At 32.2% G+C, this 19604-nt stretch overlaps 1 protein-coding gene across 1 annotated transcript in view; it reads left to right on the top strand.

Annotated features, from left to right (window-relative positions):
* LOC129224033 (sterol regulatory element-binding protein cleavage-activating protein-like) overlaps positions 1 to 15137 on the top strand; it is a 55016-nt gene extending 39879 nt beyond the window's left edge. Inside the window, exons 18-27 of the mRNA XM_054858430.1 lie at positions 2 to 270; positions 1443 to 1558; positions 3153 to 3627; positions 5224 to 5309; positions 5413 to 5498; positions 5585 to 5730; positions 8574 to 8654; positions 9553 to 9765; positions 9870 to 9932; positions 14543 to 15137. Coding sequence (XP_054714405.1) covers positions 2 to 270; positions 1443 to 1558; positions 3153 to 3627; positions 5224 to 5309; positions 5413 to 5498; positions 5585 to 5730; positions 8574 to 8654; positions 9553 to 9765; positions 9870 to 9932; positions 14543 to 14722 — 1715 coding nt within the window. The 3' untranslated portion in view covers positions 14723 to 15137. The remainder of the gene's footprint in view (position 1; positions 271 to 1442; positions 1559 to 3152; positions 3628 to 5223; positions 5310 to 5412; positions 5499 to 5584; positions 5731 to 8573; positions 8655 to 9552; positions 9766 to 9869; positions 9933 to 14542) is intronic.
* The last annotated feature ends 4467 nt before the right edge of the window (positions 15138 to 19604 follow it).

Here is a 19604-nt window from a genome sequence, read left to right as displayed (position 1 = left end):
GATATTGATGACCTTCTCTCCCGTGATCTTCCATACCATCCATCCTCCCCTGGTGAAGTTGCTTTAGCCATTGCACTTGCTGTTCCTAGCTTGTTGTTTCTAATTTATCTTATGGTTGTTTTATACCGATGCATGTGTTCCAAACACTATGCAGAGTGGAGGACATCTTGGAAGAACTTAGAATCAAATAGAATGGGGTATTCTGAAGGCACAGCTGATGCTAATCTTGTGATGGAGACATTTCCATTAAAATTACAAGGGCATTTACAGGTAAAACTAAGCACCACCTTTTTTTTTCGTTTTCTTTTCTTTCTATCTTTTTTGTAGTCACTTTGACTTCGTTATTATTAAACTAGAAAATCGCCCATCAAGGTATGGCGAGTGAAAATTGCTTCTATATTTGAACGAAACAATTGCCTCTTTGGTGGTATTTTGATAGTTGAAATTGTAACCCTAACTCCACTAGATGAACCCTAAACTACCTGTAGGTAGCGTTCATTGTTGACCATTCTTTCATTTCTTCATTCCCATGACACAGTCTTACCAGTAAAACTGTTAAGTTACTGGATCGAGTTCAGCTTTGTCGCAACAAAGCCTTTCCCTACATGTTACACATTACCGAAACATATTAAAATTATCATGCCATGGCGCGAGCTTCATTGTTGAAACTCGCTGGCTACTTGATCATTAGCTATTATATATATGAAGATTCAAACTGTGTAAAGCTCAGTATAATTAATAAATGTCATAGTTCTTTGAAATTATGAGAAATAAGAAAGTTTATAAGAGGTAGAAGTTGGATTTGAACACTTGTCACATTTAATTCATTTGATTTACTATCCCCCTTTTTTTTGATGATATTTTCTCATTTGTAACTTTAACAAAAGTGATTATTCACTGACAAGAGTTTTCAATGAACTTTTGGACAGTTAAATTACTTTCATGTATCATATTTTTTTTAAATATAGCTACAATTATGTCTTGTGATTTCAATGCAATGTTTGTTAATGCTGAATGATTAAGTTCAAATGTATGAAGCATTTTTGCATCTTTAACTGTGTAAATTTAAGCTATTAGGTTTAGGAGATTTTTTTTTACTACTCAGGAATCAGCTTTACATAGGTTGTGGCCTGAGTACTAAAAGTAGGTAATGGCAAATTTGGAACAGATAGAATGTTTCACTTTTGTTCAAAAGTTTTGTTCGAAATAATACATTGATACTTCAAATTAAATGAAATTATATGTGGTAGTTTAACAACATTTAAATCAAGTCATCACATTCTCCCAAAATTATGAAAAATCACTCATTTGTTGAGTTTTCCTCAAAGCAGTATGAAAGATACTGAATTGTAGTTACCTGTTTATTGTATTCACCCCACAATACATTTATAACTGAAAACAATTCTAAGTTATTTGTAGTCTGACGCAACTGTATGTTTTAGGAATTGGAATACTTGTGTGCTGACAGTAATATTGTTGTTAGCTCATGTTTGGAAGGAAATATCAATGTGTGGGATTCCATATCTGGTGAATGCCTCACATGCATAAGACGCTCTAAGTAAGTATTCTGGCATATATTTTCATTTTACATCTATGTTTAAAACTTTGTTCCAAATTTTTATTTGTTATCGGACAATAAGTTGTTCTAACTCTGTAGTTTCTGTTAAAACATACTGTTGAAAAGATTCTCACCACTGCTAGTAATTGTTGTTTTTGGAAAATTTAGTGGACAAAATAATGCTATTTTACACTAAAATATTTTATCTGAAGGAACAACTTATGAATATGAATAGCAGCTGTTTGAAAAATGAACACATCACAACTCAAGTGTCAGTTGTATGTCAATTCAGGCAGATAGACAAAGAAAAAAATCTTACTTTCAGTCTCAGAAGTTTACACGTACAGCCTGTCGGAGATGACAACCTGGGCGCTATTTCCCACTTTAGATTTTGAAGGATATTTTTCATCTATGCTACGATATGTCCGGAACGGAGAAGGATATTTTGTTGGTTTATTTTCTTTATTTGAAAGAAAATGATTTTCTCTTTGAAATGATTTACTCCATTTGGAAATATGAGTTAAATTTTTCTTGCAACAGACTTTGAAAGAAAAAAAAAATCCTAAATTAATATCTTCAAAATTTTTGTTCCAATTGTTGACCAGTATTCTTGAGTACTACATTCCCTGAATAGGAGAGCTTACGCATTTGAAAAAATAAGGGCTTTTCTTTAACTATATGCTAGTGTGTGCTTGAAAACTGAAAATTTTCTTTAGTAGCATGTATCCAGAAGACTCTTAAAATGAAAACATAATTAAATTTAGTTGCTACTTGATCCAGGAATTTATTTTCTATGAAAACAGGATTACAGAATTCAGCCAAAACCTTAATGCCGATACTTTTCTCAGCACAGAATTTTTTTTTGCGTAATGCCAAAAAGATTGTTGTGTTGTTTTTAGAAAAAATAAAATCTTGGAATGAGAAAGCTTTTGAAAATGAAAATGTGGCTATAACTAAATTAGAAGTGTATTCTGGCCACTTGTTACTAAATAAAATTTTGAATTTTCAAGTGTGCATTTACATATACAATACCAGTAAAACCCTCATTTTTTTTCAAGTTCCTCAAAAACTCAAAAATAAAAGATCTTCTTTTCAGGAAATGTAGTACTCAGTAATGATGATCAACAGTTGGGGGAAAATATATATATATATATATATATATATATATATATATATATATATATATATATATATATATATATATATATTGCTTATTTGGAAGAAGAGTGCCACAATACGAAGAAATGAAATTTTACAGGAGAAGTGTTTGAAGTTGAACTCTTCAGGCAATTTGTATTAAGAAAAGTAAGTTTGCTGTGCTCTTCAGTGGTTAATATTAGAAAAAAAGTATGTCATTACTTTCCAAAGAAGATAACATCCTTTGAAGGCCTATAAGCAAAAAAAAAAAGAAAATTAAAAATTTTGTATTATGGCATTCTTTTTCCAAACAACAGATATGTAATTTTCAAATGTTTATTTTTTAATACTTTGTGGTTGATCTTTGTTTCTCTTTTCATTAAGTTTTTGTTGTAATTTTGAAGTTGATTCTTTTATAGTTGATGTTGAATATTTTCAAGTAAATTTTCATTTTTAGGAAATCCAAACATTCTATGAGTAGTACGTTTAATTCCTCACGCAACAACAGCAGTTTCTCTTCCGACTCTACCTACAGCTCTTCCCCTCAATCTGACTGTGGAGATTATATGAACTTGCATAAATCCAGATCTCCATTGCAAGAAAATGCTTGTAATTTCCCAAAGCATTTCAATTTTGAAAAAACATCATTCACAGCACATAACTCATCACTGGCTGACCAAAAGTATGACTTCAGACAGTTTGAACTGTCTGAAAACAGTTTATTGAATGAAGCACCGTGCTTGGATAACAATCCTCCAAATGACAGCCATAATTTAGCTCACGAATATCAGCATCATAGGCGGAGTTCAAGCTATGAGTTTGTTGAAAAAGGAACAAAAATCGTACATTCCACTTTATCTCCCCAAGCAATCTGGTGTATTGATCATTATGGTTCTTGCATTGCTGTAGGATGTAAAGATGGTCGAATTGAGGTATGTCTCTTTTAAATCTCTTTTCCCCTTTTTTCTAGCTTAACATTGTGTTTTGAAGTACAGTAGCCTTTCGTTATATCACTCATTCGGATAGATAGCTCTTTTTTTTCTGTCTCCCGAAATATTAAAGCATAAAAAGAATAAAATCTTTAAGTTGGAAAACATTTATGAAAACATATGGTATTACTCAAAACAGGTTTTCTTCTTTTTATTTTGTCAATGAATAAAATGAAGATGCTTCTATTCTTCAAAATTCGTTGGAAAAGCAGCGGCAATTCCTGTCATCCAAACCTACATACCCGCTGAGTATTTGAGTTTAAGATAATTTACAAATTGCTTAACATTTTCTTTTGTATTGATACTACGGCCTTTTCAATGAGTGAGAGACGGCAGGTGTCATACTGGCCTGCCTGGCAAGTAGACGAAAATGTACACCCTTTTCTGACTAGTTTTAGTACAGAAAAGATTTGTGCTTGGTTGCACTAATCGGGATTTGCATCAGAGAAAGGAAGAATGATCTAGACGGCAAAAGAGTTTTTCGGAAACAATATGGTTACTTTTCACATCCTTTCTGCTGCAAATCAAAGGGAAATAGAAAGTCTACTGGGAATAAGAGGGTATTGGAAAAGCTCACTATTATCTTATGGTAACTAAGAAAGATTATCTTCATTCGCCATTTGATGTTTACACCTTTCTGGCGCTGAAATTAATTAAAATTTCAATCTTGTTTAAATTTTAATATGTGAGATAGTACATTTGTGAACTATATCGAAGCCTTTTAAACTCATGTCAAAAAGAAATAATGCTAATTTACTTGTATGTGTAATTTTGTTTTGTGTAAAATATAATGTATATAACTATTTTTAATGATCTCAGTTACATTGCGCTTTCGGATACATGACACTTTTTCTTTGTCTCCACTGAAAGCACAATATAGCAAGGGGTTACTGTAATAACAGTTGAAGCATGATAGCTGTGAGATTTTTTTTACGTTAAAAGATATTTGTTTTTGATCAGTGGCTACAATCTTATACACATCCACCATTTTCTGCATTTTGTTCTTTTATCTGTTTTTTTTTTTTGCTAGTAGAGTTTTTAGTAATGATGCCTGTACTGTGATCATGGGAAAGGTGTACTAGATAGAAACAAGAATTGTGCCGTTTGATAATCTCAACCATGTGTTTGGCTTGGTCAGGAGCAAATTGGTGCCAAGCAGAGGGCGAATACTATGAGTTAACGTTTTTTTATTCCAGAGAAAATCCTCAAGAAAGGCATTGTGTTAAGCCTTCTAGCAATCTGTTTATTTACTTTTGGTCTTATCTTTTCTGTAAATGCAATGTAGTAGAATCACTGTTTGCATTGTATCAAATGAAAAATAGAATGTTCTGAAAAAGTGGCTACCATATCTTAGGTTGCTTGAATACTTAATCTATCCTTTACTTCATTTTATCTCCTCCCCTTTTATTTATTTTTAATAAATGCTATACTATTTTTATCAAATAGCTATTCTCAATTCTCTAAATCAGTACTTTACAATCAACTCTACAGATCATTTTAAAAATCAGAATAGTTAGAATTATACTTTTTAAATTTTAGGTTTGGAATGCATTCAATGGAAATTTAGAATTTGTTTATGAAGAGAGTAAATCAGGTGTTTCTTCGTTGTGCCTTACAGATGACAGGTAAATTTATATTGAAACTGATCTCAAATTTTTATTACTGATCTCAAAATTTTTGTAACAAATCTCTGTGTTTTTCATTACTGAATCACTTTTTTTACCATAGGTTAATAGCTGCCCGCATCAATGGTTTTCTAGAATTTTTCATAATTGATGTTTTTCCAAATGAAAGCTCCATTCAAAACCATACAAGTATGCTACATTTTTATGTTTTTTCAATGTATTTCCTTCCTATTATCAAGGTTAGAATTGTTTTAATTCCTATTTATTTTTGTTAGATAAATCTGAATCTGAGTTTTTCACATCTTTTAATTCCATTCATTGTTCATGGCTTCAGAACGTGAAAGCGCATTCACTTGCTATATCTGCATTAGAAGTTGATAATGGCTTGATCGTATCCGGAGGTTATGATCGTCTAGTTAAGGTAATACATTTTTATATCTTCCTTACTTATTGTATAGGAGAAGAATCTTATTCATTCTTCCCCTTGTCCAAGTTTCTTTAATGTCTAAAATTAGCAATTGCTGCACAAGTCATTATTTTCTTTCAAATTTTAACTGCACAGGATTTTCTGAGAATACTATAGTTGCATTAATAGTTTAAAGAAGTTGCTTTGTTTAATAGTTTCCCTCTCCCCTTCAAATCTTGGAATATTGCTCACAAATAGTATGAAATCAACAAAAGAATGAATGTTCTTTATCTTTCAGTAATCTACGATACAGTAGACCTTTATTGTACACAGATGTTATTATACACTGTTTAAAATTCGACGCCTTTATTTTATTTTACGTGGATATGGCATTGTGAATGGATAAAATGTTCCCCTCTTCCAAAGTACAAACTCCTGAGATTGTAGACAGCGCCCAATAAAGTACCTTTCTGGTGTGCTACTAAGCAAGCTTGGGCCATTGGGATATTTTTTAAGATGGGTTCCAGAGCTCTTTCTAGAAGGAAAGAAGAGTTTTTAGAAGTGACAAAGGAAACCAAGAGGGATATTGACACCAACGACACACAACCAAAAGTGTTTCATGTAAAAAATTTTGAGCCATTCCTTGACAATGGCAAATGATCTTTCCAGATTTTTAGTGATGGAAGTCATTAGGGGCGTGCACAGAAATTTTAAGGCCCGTCACAAATGACTTTTTCGGGCCCCCTTCATATTTACCCCTAGTTTAAAAAATAGTTGGCATCTTCAGGCTCGGACCCGGGCCAATAGGTGTCCCTTCTCTCCCCCCCCCCCCGTGACCCTGGAGTGATACCAGTGATCATCAATGTGTTAATGCCCCACAAAGAACTACAAGAAAAAATAACTGCCAAAAGACTAGCATAACCACCTTTTTTTTAAAAAACACTAAGTTGTTCAAGTTTTCTTTATGTATGTTGTGCATATGTATTGGAATAAATACATTAAACTTATATATTTGTCTCACTAGAATGAAATATTTTTTAAATCCATGAAACCAAAAACCAAACCCCTGTTTTAACACTACTATAAGTTCAGTAAATTACCGCCCATTAGCCAGGGCTAAAGCAGAAATACGTGAAATGCACCGCCAGCTCAGTCATTTCCAGCCGAGGACTGCAGTTTCGTGCTTATTAGCACTCATCAGCCCGGCATAGGAAAGTGACTGAGCTGGAGATGGAAAACCTCTTAAGGAAGCCAAGAGTGCGAAACAAACTGGTAGCTAATATAGAATTAGCAGACCAGACGAGTGACCGAAGCAATGGTTCGGTTCAACTCGAAGATTGAACGCGAGGCATGGTATATTCAGTAAATTACCGCCCATTAGCCAGGGCTAAAGCAGAAATACGTGAAATACACCGCCAGCTCAGTCATTTCCAGCCGAGGACTGCAGTTTCGTTCTTATTAGCACTTATCAGCCCGGCATAGGAAAGTGACTGAGCTGGAGATGGAAAACCTCTTAAGGAAGCCAAGAGTGCGAAACAAACTGGTAGCTAATATAGAATTAGCAGACCAGACGAGTGACCGAAGCAATGGTTCGGTTCAACTCGAAGATTGAACGCGAGGCATGGTATATTCAGTAAATTACCGCCCATTAGCCACGAGTATCATGTTTTGCTAACTTGCGTCTTTGTAAGATATTAATTAATCAGAGATATTAATTAAATACATTGATTCAGCTTTTCTTTTGAAGGAATGTAAATTGCGTCCTAAAATCGTCAATTATATTTCTTTCCCTAATTTAAGCTGCCTCAGGCGGCAAGTAGGAGGCGAAATAGTACTTCGAAGGAACAGAGTAGTAAGCATGCTTACTGCTTTCATAAATACATGAAGCGACCAATTTGCCAATGACCAGTGCATTAATCAATCAAGTAAAATATTGTCTTCTAGCTTTCTAAGAAATATCATCTCACTTAATATTAATCAATTTGTTCTCATCTACGTTTCTGTGTTTATACTGCAGTAATATGCCATCTATTTTAAATTTAGTTTGAATTATATGAATTTGCTTTAAAAAATGGTTCTATGTTACATTTTAAAAGTGTTTTTTTTTCTTTTTTTGGTAATTTTTAAATAAATCAGTACCAAGTTTACTTATATACATATATAAATGTGTACTATTTAATAACTCAAACATATAAAGTCTTAAAAATAATTGAATATCTAATTTAAATTAAAAAAATAAAACCAGATTTAAATTTAAAGAATTTGTCTATAAAAAAAATTAAATTCACTTTTCACACAACATAGATTATTTAGGATGATGTGCAAACCAACCCACACCAAATCATGTTAAACTATTATAAAATTCTTTGAATGATAATTCAAGTTTTTTTTTTTTTCATTCTGTAGCCCTGATGAACTTTACGCTTTTGATATCAAAAGATATGCTAGCTGCCTAGTTTTAGATATGATCCAAATCTTCTTGAACTTGAGGTACTCGTCTATCATTGTGAAAATGAGCAAGAAGTTTTATATAGGTGTTAAAAATACTAATATTCTGATTGAATCTTTGTCAATATTAATGATAAATGAAATTCATAAATAAAATTCATCACTTGGAACATAAAATTTTTATATTTTCCGAAGTTTGATTATTTGTAAAATCTGCTCTCAGTTATTTGCCAGCTTGTTAACTGATTGGCAATCTAGGTCAATTAATTACCATCAATCAAAGAAATATGTTTTTTTTTAAAGTAAATTTATGAATTAGTCACTCACAACCAAACTTTTTTTCAACATGGTATAAACTGCAATATACAAGACCTGCAAGATGTATGACGTTTTTACATTTTATTTTGCAGGTGTTTAGAAGTGATTCTTCTGTATGTATATATACTCTACATGGCCATACTGCACCAATATCTGTGTTAAATATTGATCAGGTATAATATAATATTTATTTATCAATATTATTGCTTGTAAAGGCATTTTTGATCAAAATCATTATTGAACTGCACAAAAATGACTGTTGATTAAAAGCTCATACCTTTGTTTAAAATGTTAGAGTTTAGATATTCAAACACAAAATTCAATTTATAAATTGAAATGTTGCATGAGGATTACATATCAGTTGCACATGCAATTACACATTACTTTATTGTGATGATTAATTACAGCAGAACCTTATTAATCCTTACTAGTAAGGGATCCAAATCATCTACGTTAATAAAAGTATGAATGAAACAAAATAACTAATAAATTTGAGCCAAGGTATATAAAATATTGTACACAGTAAAAATTGTATTTTAAATTCAAAAGAATGAAATACAAAACTGAATAAGAAAAATGCAAAGTATGGCCGATCAAAACACATTACTGCGCCAATGCCATTTATTTATGAAATATATGCATCTAAATGGTTGTCCAGATTAAGCAAAGTCTAGTTTAATAGGTTCTGGATTATTGAGTTTTCACTGTACATAAAAATTATTCATTAGTGTATTAAAATGCCAGTTGTTTTTATGTGTACAATTTCTTATATGCATGTAACTTTGAATCCAACTGTCAATTTGTATTTTCTGTCATGTATAGTTATTTTTGTTAAAGTTGTATTATTGTTCATATATTTCTTTATTGTTGTTAAGCAACAGTATGTACTTTTTGAAGTTTTTACAATGGCAATCATCTAGTTAGTTGGAATAAAGATTTGCATATAATATCTTCATCTCTTCATCTTTATAGTTCACAGTTTACTCTGCTAAATAGATACATAACCTTAATATGTTATTTAAAGTCATCAAGTTATGTAAAATTTATCAATTTTTATAATTTTTCATTTAGTTTTCACCTTCATCTGCTGCTAGCGGCTGCCAAGATGGCTTAATCTGTTTGTGGGATCTCATGACAGGCACTTGCATGTACAGCATTAATGGGCATCATGGTGGTGTTGTAAATTTGCTCTCTACTGACATTTATTTGATCAGCCAAGGATCAGATAACCGCATTTGCATATGGGAAAAGTGCCAGGGGCACTTGCTTCATAGTATTGTGCAGGTAAATTTATATGTTAATATCATTTCCAAACATTTTGATTGTTTGAAAAATGGGACAGAAAGTTTTATATTTTTTTGTAATTATATTTTTTTTTTCTTTTTTAGGACTTCAGCCTTCATTGTAACTTAATTCTTCTGACTAATAACATAATGGTTACTACAAAAGAGGTTTGTATGTTTCTTAAATGAACTTTGATGCATTTTTGTTGCTGAAGTTAATATTTGTAATGCTTTCAATGTATTCCATAATCTTTTGGACAACATAAAACTTGAGAATTTTCACGGTCTAGTAGTTGAAGAATAGTTTTAGGTTCTTATATTTCTCAATGTTTAGATGGTGGATTGTTTTGTTTCATGCTGTTTCCACATAGTTTTACATTTTTCTTTAATCTTAGAAAGGAGGATAAATCATGCAACAAAAAGAGGGGTAAAATAGAGTTAATTTTCCTAGGAAAAAATTCTAATAAGCAAAAGCTTTATCACTGTTTTGTTTTAAATTAATGCATTTTTACATGTTCGCACATTTCAAGAAAAAGAACTTGATTTTAGAATTATATACACATTCATTGGGTCAGTTCTTGCTCACTTAATACAGATCCTTTAATTCTAATTTGCATTAGGGAAACTACCATATATGTGATGCCAGGTTTTGAACATATACTCAGTAGTATCTGTGGCACTTTTCTATTTGTACATATGAGCACATGATCTTCCAGTAAAATAAAACAATTTAAATATCATTACAGTGAAATTTCTATATGTGACCACCTCTATTTAGCAACCACCTCCATTAATGACCAATTTTCTGAGGCACTGATTTGCCTTTCAATCTCCTCAATGTTAAAAATCTTTTGAGAGAGACCATTGAAACCTCTTTTAAGGACCAGCAATTTGCAAGACTCAGCACCAAAAAATGAAGGCATTTTTGATGAGAGAAATTCAAAAGAAAGATAACAACAGGAAAGTTATAAAATATTTAAGTCTGAGGACTGGCATCTGTGTTCTCTTGCTTACTACAGTAAGATTAAACCAGAATAAGAAGGTAAAATCTATTTTTCCAAGCGTATTTCTTTTCTGTTGCTCTGTTTAGAGTTTCAAAAGTTACAAAAAGGAGGATGTAATTTTTCACTTTTAGGGAGCTAACGTGACATTTTTACCTTTCAGGCAAGTCAGGCATGCTTCCGTCATTGTGAGAGGTTGATAAGGACAAGTTGTTTTTCAAAAGGTTCTTGAAACTTAGTTGCTAATAAATAAAACAGGTGCATTCGTAGGACATTTTGATGGTTAGATTTAATTTTTAGCTCATTTGAACAGCTGATGAATAGCCAAATATTGTACTCGGATCGCACTAATGATGACAACATTAATCATTAATTTTTGCTACTAAAGCTGATTTAGAAACAAAGAATCGGAAGTATAAAAAATCTCTTCTCATATTTTAAAGCAAATCAGTTCCAAAATGAAAAAATAATGTAAGAAGTTTATTTTAGAAAAGAAAAACATTAGTTTCTCTACTAAGATAAATTCTTATTATAATATTCTTCATGTACTATAAACAGAACATAAATGGATATTTCTGTTGCTGCTGTTATTGTTTTTTGCTTTTTCAAAAACAACCTCAAAGAGAAACCAAATTCCAATAACGACCACTTTTTTTAGGAATGGAGAGAGGTCCCCCCCCCCCCCCGCCAGAGAAGTATCACTGTAAACACATTCCAAGAAGAGTCCCCCTCCCTTTTTTCTAAGAAACATTAATATGGAGCTCAAGTATTGCTGGATATTAAAAATGCTTGATAGTCCCTCAATCGCACAAGCAAACCAGGAGAGCTTGAACCACTATGATTACAAAAACAAACGAGAAGAGAGAGGAAAAAAACATTATTGAAAACTCGGATTAAACACAATTTGGAATTGCTCCTGGAGTGGAAAGATTGCTTTAATAGGCTATTTATTAAATTTGTTTGACATTTGGCTCTCAGCTAAAATTTGTCTCAACTGTTATGCATGCTTAATGAGTTGGGCTTATTCCCTAACTGTTTTAGATATTTTTCCCTTTTTTCAGTTTGAATTTTCATTCTTGAAAATAGCTAAAACAGTTTTTAGAAGCGCTATGATTGAAACTATAAAAATGTTGATGAAAATCAAACATTAAAGGTAAATAAAGCAAATAAATTACATGAATATTTCTTTTGAATAACTTGAAAGTTACGTTATGCTTCCATATTTAAACTTTGAAATCTGTATTTAAATGACCCACCAGCTGCAAGTGATCCATATGATTAATCTGAAAGGAAAATACAACATATAAATATATATAGTAATAACATTCTGTTTCCATTTGTAGTGTATAATTTCATTTCATGCCGGGTAAAAAAGATGCATGGTAAAGAAGTTCTGCACAGCAAATATCAAACAAAAATAATAACAGTTAAGAAGTTATTGTTTTCGGTTAATTAGTTTCAACAACAGTTAATAAAAGTTAAAGATGTTCTCTTTCTTTGGCAATAGAAACAACGGCAATATCGGGTTCATCTCATGTCATTACAAAGAAATATTTCACATACTGTCTGACCACGGATTGTATGGAAAGACAAACATCCATTTTACAGCCGGAAATGCACAAATCTATTACTTTGAGCAATGTCAGCTTTTGCAGAAGCAGAGTCTCATATGAGTGGAATACAAGCATCAAATTTTACTTATTCCTCTCACTCAGATAGATTCGTCTCATCTGGACATTTGAAAATTCCATGCAATCCGTGGTTGGACAGTACTTAGTCTAATTATCTACAAAAAAGTAACTAGTTATTAAATACAAATGTGATGACCTGCAACAGGCTCTGGGCTCATCTAGACAGGTCCTAGTCAGTTTATTAGTCCCCAATGAAGATCAATGGCCCTCTTAAAGCTATCCATTCCCTTGCTCATTACGGCCTCTTCCGGTAAGCTGTTCCAAGTGCCCACAACCTTACTAATGTAGTAATTTTTCCTCATTTTCTGGTTATCCTGAGATTTTCATAGCTTAAAACAATGACTTCTTGTCCTGCTTTCTGTGCAAAAATTTAACCCATTAACATCTTTCATTTTGATGAATTAAAACAACTGAATCTTGTCCCCTCAAACTCTTCTTTGCTCCAGGCTATACATATTAAGCACTTTAGTCTAGTATTATAATCTAAATCTGAAAGTCTAGTAGCCCTTCCTTGAACCCTTTCCAATAACGAAATATCTTTCCACGAAATAAAGTAGTCCAAATCTGAACAGCATACTCCAAATGAGGTCCAACTAAATACCTATATAAAGGCAAAAGAACCTTATTAGATTTGTTTGCAATAGATCTATTGATAAACCCAAGCATTCTGTTGGCTTTGTTACTTGCAATGCTGCACTGTTTACTAAACTTAAAAATCCTGTTTTATTAAGACACCCAGATCAAGAGCATCTTCTGCTTGACAAATAACCAAACCTCCTAAATAATAACTTGTATGCTTATTTCCTGGACCTAAGTGTAGCACTTGACATTTCCAGGGATGCCCCCCCCCCTCAACAGTAAGGGTGCACCACCCTAAATATTCCAATCACCAAAAGCAAAAACCCTCTCCCCCCCAAAAAAAAAAGAAAAAATATCCCTTAAAACAACTTCTAAAAATTTCAGTGGTGCAGTCTGCACCATGACCGCCCCCCCTCGCGGCACCCCAGACATTTCCCCTCATTAACTGCCATACCAATACCCCACTAATGTGCCCACTTAGTAATATGATCTAATTCCTCTTAAAGCTATTTTACTTGTTCATCATTTTCTAACAGCCAGTGTAAAACAATTTATTTTTCCGAAAATATTTTCATGAATATCATTCATAAAAATAATAAACAAAAGAGGCCTACAACTGATCTCCGTGGAACCCCACTCAAAACTATTAGAATCATTTCCATTTAGAATCATTTCCCCTTACAACTATTTGTTTCCTTCCAGTCAGCTAATTCCTAACCCAAAAGAAAAATTTTCCTCCTCTTCCTATATCGGCTAGTTTGCTGAGAAGAGCAACATGCAGTACATTATATTGATTTTCAAAAAGCTTTAGATAAACAATATCTACACACTTTTTTCGTCTAAAGCCACAGTAACCTTGTCATAGAAATGCAATAAATTAGTAGCACACTGTTTACTTTTTCTGAAATCATACTGCAAACTATTCAACAGACTAGTAGTCTCTCAGAATTTCATAATCATGATTTTTATTAAAGTTTCAAAAATCTTACGAACCACGGAAGTCAGATTCACAGGTCTATAATTTCATGGATTACCTTTAACTGATTCTTGAGGAGCGGCATTATGTTAGCCAGCTTTCAGTCTTCTGACACTTTCCTTGAGTTATAAGAGGCATTTAAAAGAATGATTAGATAGACTAAAAATTTGACTTTAAATAGAGTTTGATTAAAGTACAAACAAAGATTTGTGACAAAGTTTAACATGAAGCTATAGTATATCTTTCACTTTTGAACAAGAAATATGTCATTTGAAGTATTTTAAAATGTTGAAAATTTTATTTTTAGTAATGATAATATTATCATGGCAGATAGCCGGGACTGGACTGTTCTTCGTGGACATATTTCGATCATAAATTAAATTTAATTGAAATTTAACATTGATTCTTGTTGCTCCAAGGCACAGTTATAAATAAAAAAACTTTGTATAAGGGAGGAGTAAACAATTAAAAAAATAATTATATTTGCAAATGCTTAGTGTGTCATAACTCTTTCTAATATCTAATTTTCAGGATAACCTAGTGTTGTGGGATGTAAATCATGGTGAAGCGCTACGTATGATAATGGTTGGAAGTGGAGACCACTCTATCCATGTGCGACTACTTCGTTTGTCTGGCCAATCAGTAGTTTGTGATTATGGACCACAAATATTCATAATTAACTTTCCTGCCATATCAGATAAATCAGAATAATTTTATTCTTACAAGAACTCTAATGAAATGTCATATTGTTGCATTTTTGAATGTCAAACATCCCACTTGTGATAATGTGTTTTATGTAGAACTTGTGAAGGTCTGAGACCATTATGTTCATGTTTTATTACTTTTTATTCCGAGTGAAATAGTTATAAATTTAAAAAATTGTTTCTTTTTTTATTATTGCTAACATGTCGACCATGTTTCAGAAACATTTATTGTTATTATTTCGATTAAAAATATCTTTTATGCACTTTTTGAAAATTATTATATTTCTTTGTAGATTTTTTGTTACTTGTTTGAAATTAATAGTTAAATTTGTTTTAGTGTCACACACACTTTATGGACATGCAATTATTTTGCATAAATCAGTTTTATTGAATTAATAAATAAATATGTTTCTAAGAAATCTTACTAAACTGTGTGCTGTTTACTGTTTTATGTCATTAGTAGGGGAATGTGGGGCAAAGTGAAATGGTTAAGATTCCTTCCTTTTTTCAAAGTGAACAAGTTGGAAATTTCTTCTGAAAATTGCGATACATAAAGAAAGAACAATCTTTATCTTTTCCAATAATGAAGCTGAAAGTCTGTCTGGATCTCTGTCTGTCTGAATGTCTGTGATGCGCATAGCATCTAGACTGTTCGGCCGATTTTCATGAAATTTGGTACAAAGTTAGTTTGTAGCACGGGGTGTGAACCTCGAAGTGATTTTTCCAAAATTCGATTTTGTTCTTCTTCTATTACAATTTTAAGAAAACTTTATCAGGCAAATTATTACAACGTGGAAGAGTTAAATTACGAAATTATCATAACGTGGAACCGTAACATTGTCGAGCCATTTAACATAGCAAATTGGCGAGAAATTAGTCTTCCATTATTTGTAAATATACAGGCGAACCAAATGACCATTTAGTTTTCAATATATTATGGGCAAAGCCGTGCGGGTACCACTAGAATATTTTATTAAAAAAACTTACTTTGAAACAATTTTTACAGTAAATTTGAACCTCTAAAAAAGGTGGACATTTTTCACTTCTTTTTCTCATGGGGCTAAGTGAAAAATTAAATACTTTTGTAATGAAATGTTTTCTTTTCGATTATTAAATGTTTTCTATGAAATAAATTATTAAATAAAAGAATGAATGAATATAATAAATGAAAAGGAATTGAAACAATAAACAAATAAATAAAAAATAAGTTAATAAATGAAAAAAACAAACCAGTTAATAGACTAGGGAATGATTAAGAAAATAAGTGAATAGATTAGGGAAATATTAAATGAAGGAATGTAAATGAGAGAGAGAGAGAAAAAAAAAACTTAAATTTATAAATCAATGTGTAAGTGATTTCATAAAAGATTGAATTAGTAAATGAAATGAACCATTTCCACCCCACCTGCACTTGACTAACTGTACAAAGCATTTGAAGTATGAATAAGCACAATGTTAAACAAATAAATACTGCACTGTATATTAGTAGGTCTCAATTAATATTTTTAATGTCAATAGCAAGAACTTTATCACTTAATAGTAGCAAAAATAATTTTGACTCTTACTACAAAATAAAAGAATAAGAGCATCAATTTTTGAAAATTGCTAGTATTATCATAGTCTTTGATTTTTCAGAGGTAATTTTTTCTTGACTGGAATAGACTACATGTGTTACTACATAGTTGAAATATTACTAGATAGGTAGGTGGCTCTAAAAGCAGAGTAAATATTTCACTTTGCCCCACATTCTCCTACTACCTTTTTTTTTAAGCTAATTGTGTTTACATAGCGACTAGGGCAGTTTTGTTTACCACTTTAAGCTAGTTTTCACATTATTGCCAATAAAGTTACATTATGTTAGTATTGTAACTTACTAATTCAAATATTGGTTAGTAGCCTGTGGTCAACTGACCCTTACAATTAAGTAGCTTGTTCAATCCATTGTTGCAGGTGTAACATATTTACCTATATATATTTGCCCCTTTATTCCAGATTTTTTTAAAGGAAATTGTTACTTAATTTTAAAATACTGTCGGCCACGCTTAAACGAATACCGTCGGTTACAAGAAATATTATTTGTTTAAGAGGGGAAATTTTTTTTACCTTTCCAAATTGACTGCATTTGTCTCCAAACGTTATAATAATAAATCAGTATGGAAGTAATTAATATTTTCGGTAAAAAGTCTTTTAAATAAGCTAAGTAATCAACAAAATAGGTTAGTATAAGAATTAAGTATACATATTACAAGTACATATGAAAATTATAAATACATAACTTTCAACTTGAGATATTAAATCTTTGTTTTGGCACCCTCTTTTTCAGTGCACATCATTTTTTGAATAAGTACAAAACTGTGGATAGCTTGCTCAAGGTATTTTACAAAAACTTTTTTTTCTCTCCCTGTTTGCCATGCTTTACATTGAATATTTATCAATTTATTATCGTCTGCAATATTTACATTTCTTTGAAAAATTGAATTTAATAATCGACTATGCCATATATTTGGGGGGGGGGGGGGGTCGTAATGGCAACTACAGAAAAAATTAGTCGGTGGAATATGAAAGTAGTTTTTCTCGGACGTTGTTGCCCAAAAATATTATTTTATACTTTTACGTCAATAATTGTTCTTACTTAATTTGTTTTTAATTTTTTCGCAGCAAAAATTTTTGCGAAAGCTGTTTAATGTTATTAAATTATTCAGAAAATTTATTCGATTAAGCGGGGATCTTTAACTTTACACCAATGCAGAAATATTTGGTTCCGGGAGGTATGATTCATTTATCTGTTACCCAGTGGCGTACCAAGACAGATGGGGGCCTGGGGCGCTTCTCGAAATGGGGGCCTACCTGGTATTAAAACTGAAGTTTCTCAAACTATGTGTACGTACCATATATTACAATAATTATTTTAAGTGGTACATTTTTACATATTTCAGTAGTGTTGGTTTGATTTCGGACACTGTTGTAAATACCACGGCAAAACACATGGTTTTAAGTAAAATTAAGTAAATACTATATTTTTAATAAAATTGTGCTTTGTCAGAAAATATCAAAAACAGAAAAAAGTCCTAAAATTATATTGTATCTTAAAAATTTATTGCATCTGAACATCCAAGTACAGTGAACAGAAACGTTTAGGCATTCCAGATTTAATTAATTTTAGGATAAAAATTTTCTTTTACAGAAAAAAAAACCCTTTACTATTCCTTTGAGTAAGACACACCAGTTAACTATTTACCTGATAACATCACCTAATCTCAGAGAAAAATATTTTAAAAACATGCTTACCTAAATAAGGATGAAATTCACACGTTCACAGTCTAAATAAAATTTTTCTGCTAGGTCTCACTCACAAAAAAAAAAAAAAAAAACGCTCTTTATGTTCTTCAGATAAAAAAACTCTGCTGTGACCCTATACTTGCCTGGTGCATTTGATTGAAGTGGAGAAAACGCTCCGCGCGGCTTTGCTGGTAGAATTAAACATATTTAATGTTCGACAGAAATTAAGACAAAAAAATTTTGCGTATGCGTGGGTTTAACTAACTAATCCGATTTCTAAAGCGAAGAGCGTAATTTCCCCCGATTAGTTCTGAATGAATTAAGACTAGACCATCGTAGTCTTAATACACAAAACAAAACATAAAACAGATATTTTAGCTGTATACTGTAATGATCAAAAATTATAAACGTGCATCTGTTATACATTAGTTTTTTTTTTTATAAATTGTTTGAAAAAAAAAAAAAATGCATAAAACTTTGCTGAAAGCACTTAACAAAATAAAAGCAAATGATTTTTATAGGTTTAGTTAATTTAAAAATAAATTTGGGGCCCCCATTAAATTCGTGGCCCAAGCAGGGGCGGATCCAGACTATGGATTTGGGAGGGGAACTTTTTTAGCAATTTATGGGGGAGGGGAGGGGGGTATATGAAATTATTCAATAAAAAATAACCGTAAAAATTGAGTTTTACAATTTATCCTCTGCTTCTTCACGCTTCTTATTAAAAAAATTTTTGCTTTACAAATTTTGCAAGTATAATTTTCAGAAAATAATTTAAAAAATCGTTATTTTCATTGTTATATTTATATTTTAATCCTAAACTTTTCGCCATCTGATAAGGGGGTCCGGAGGCTCCCCCCCCCCCGGAAAAATTTTGAAAGTATAGCCCTAAGAACTCAGTTTTAGACGGCCTCTGATGATGTCATGGGGAGGAAAGTTTCGAGGGACTTTCTATGGAAATTTTTAGAAATTGAAGTTTTAAAAACGCGATTATAGGCGATATTTGTTGACGGTCAGGTAAGAGCGGTCTAGGAAGATTGGGAGCTGGGAACATTGGGCGCCGAGAATTTTGTGCACTGGGAACATTGGGCGCCGAGCACTTTAGGCGCAGGGAACTTTGGGCGCCGGGAACATTGGGTGCCGAGCATTTTGGCACGGGGAACATTGGGCGCCGAGCACTTTAAACGCCGAGCACCATTGGTCCCAATATGCCCGGCGCCCAATGTTCCCGGCGTCCAATTGACGGAGTCAAATCTTCCCATCCCGAGGTAAGAAACGGGACTTTTGGGGGCTGCCCCAGATCTTTTTTTTTTTTCTATAGAATAGATCTAAATCGATCACCGTTCCACCCAATCTTTCCAAATTGAATTTCCTAAAACGCAGGTACAGACTAACTTTGATGATGTTACGAGCAGTGGGGTTCTGGGGCTGTTGCCAAAAAAATGTTTCGAAATTGAAGTCAGAGGAAAAACTAAGTTTTTAAGTGATATTCAGTGACGAAGGATTTGAATGCTCACCCCTTGAAATTTTTCGAAATTGTAATTTTTTCATTTTTCGACTTCCTACGAGAGCATTTGGGCCCTTGTCCGGAAATTTTTCGTAATGGACGT

This window comes from Uloborus diversus, chromosome 6 (assembly GCF_026930045.1).
Source record: "Uloborus diversus isolate 005 chromosome 6, Udiv.v.3.1, whole genome shotgun sequence".
Lineage (NCBI taxonomy): Eukaryota > Metazoa > Arthropoda > Arachnida > Araneae > Uloboridae > Uloborus > Uloborus diversus.
Note: the sequence above shows the minus strand (reverse complement) of the source record. Positions and strands in the feature narration are given on the sequence as shown.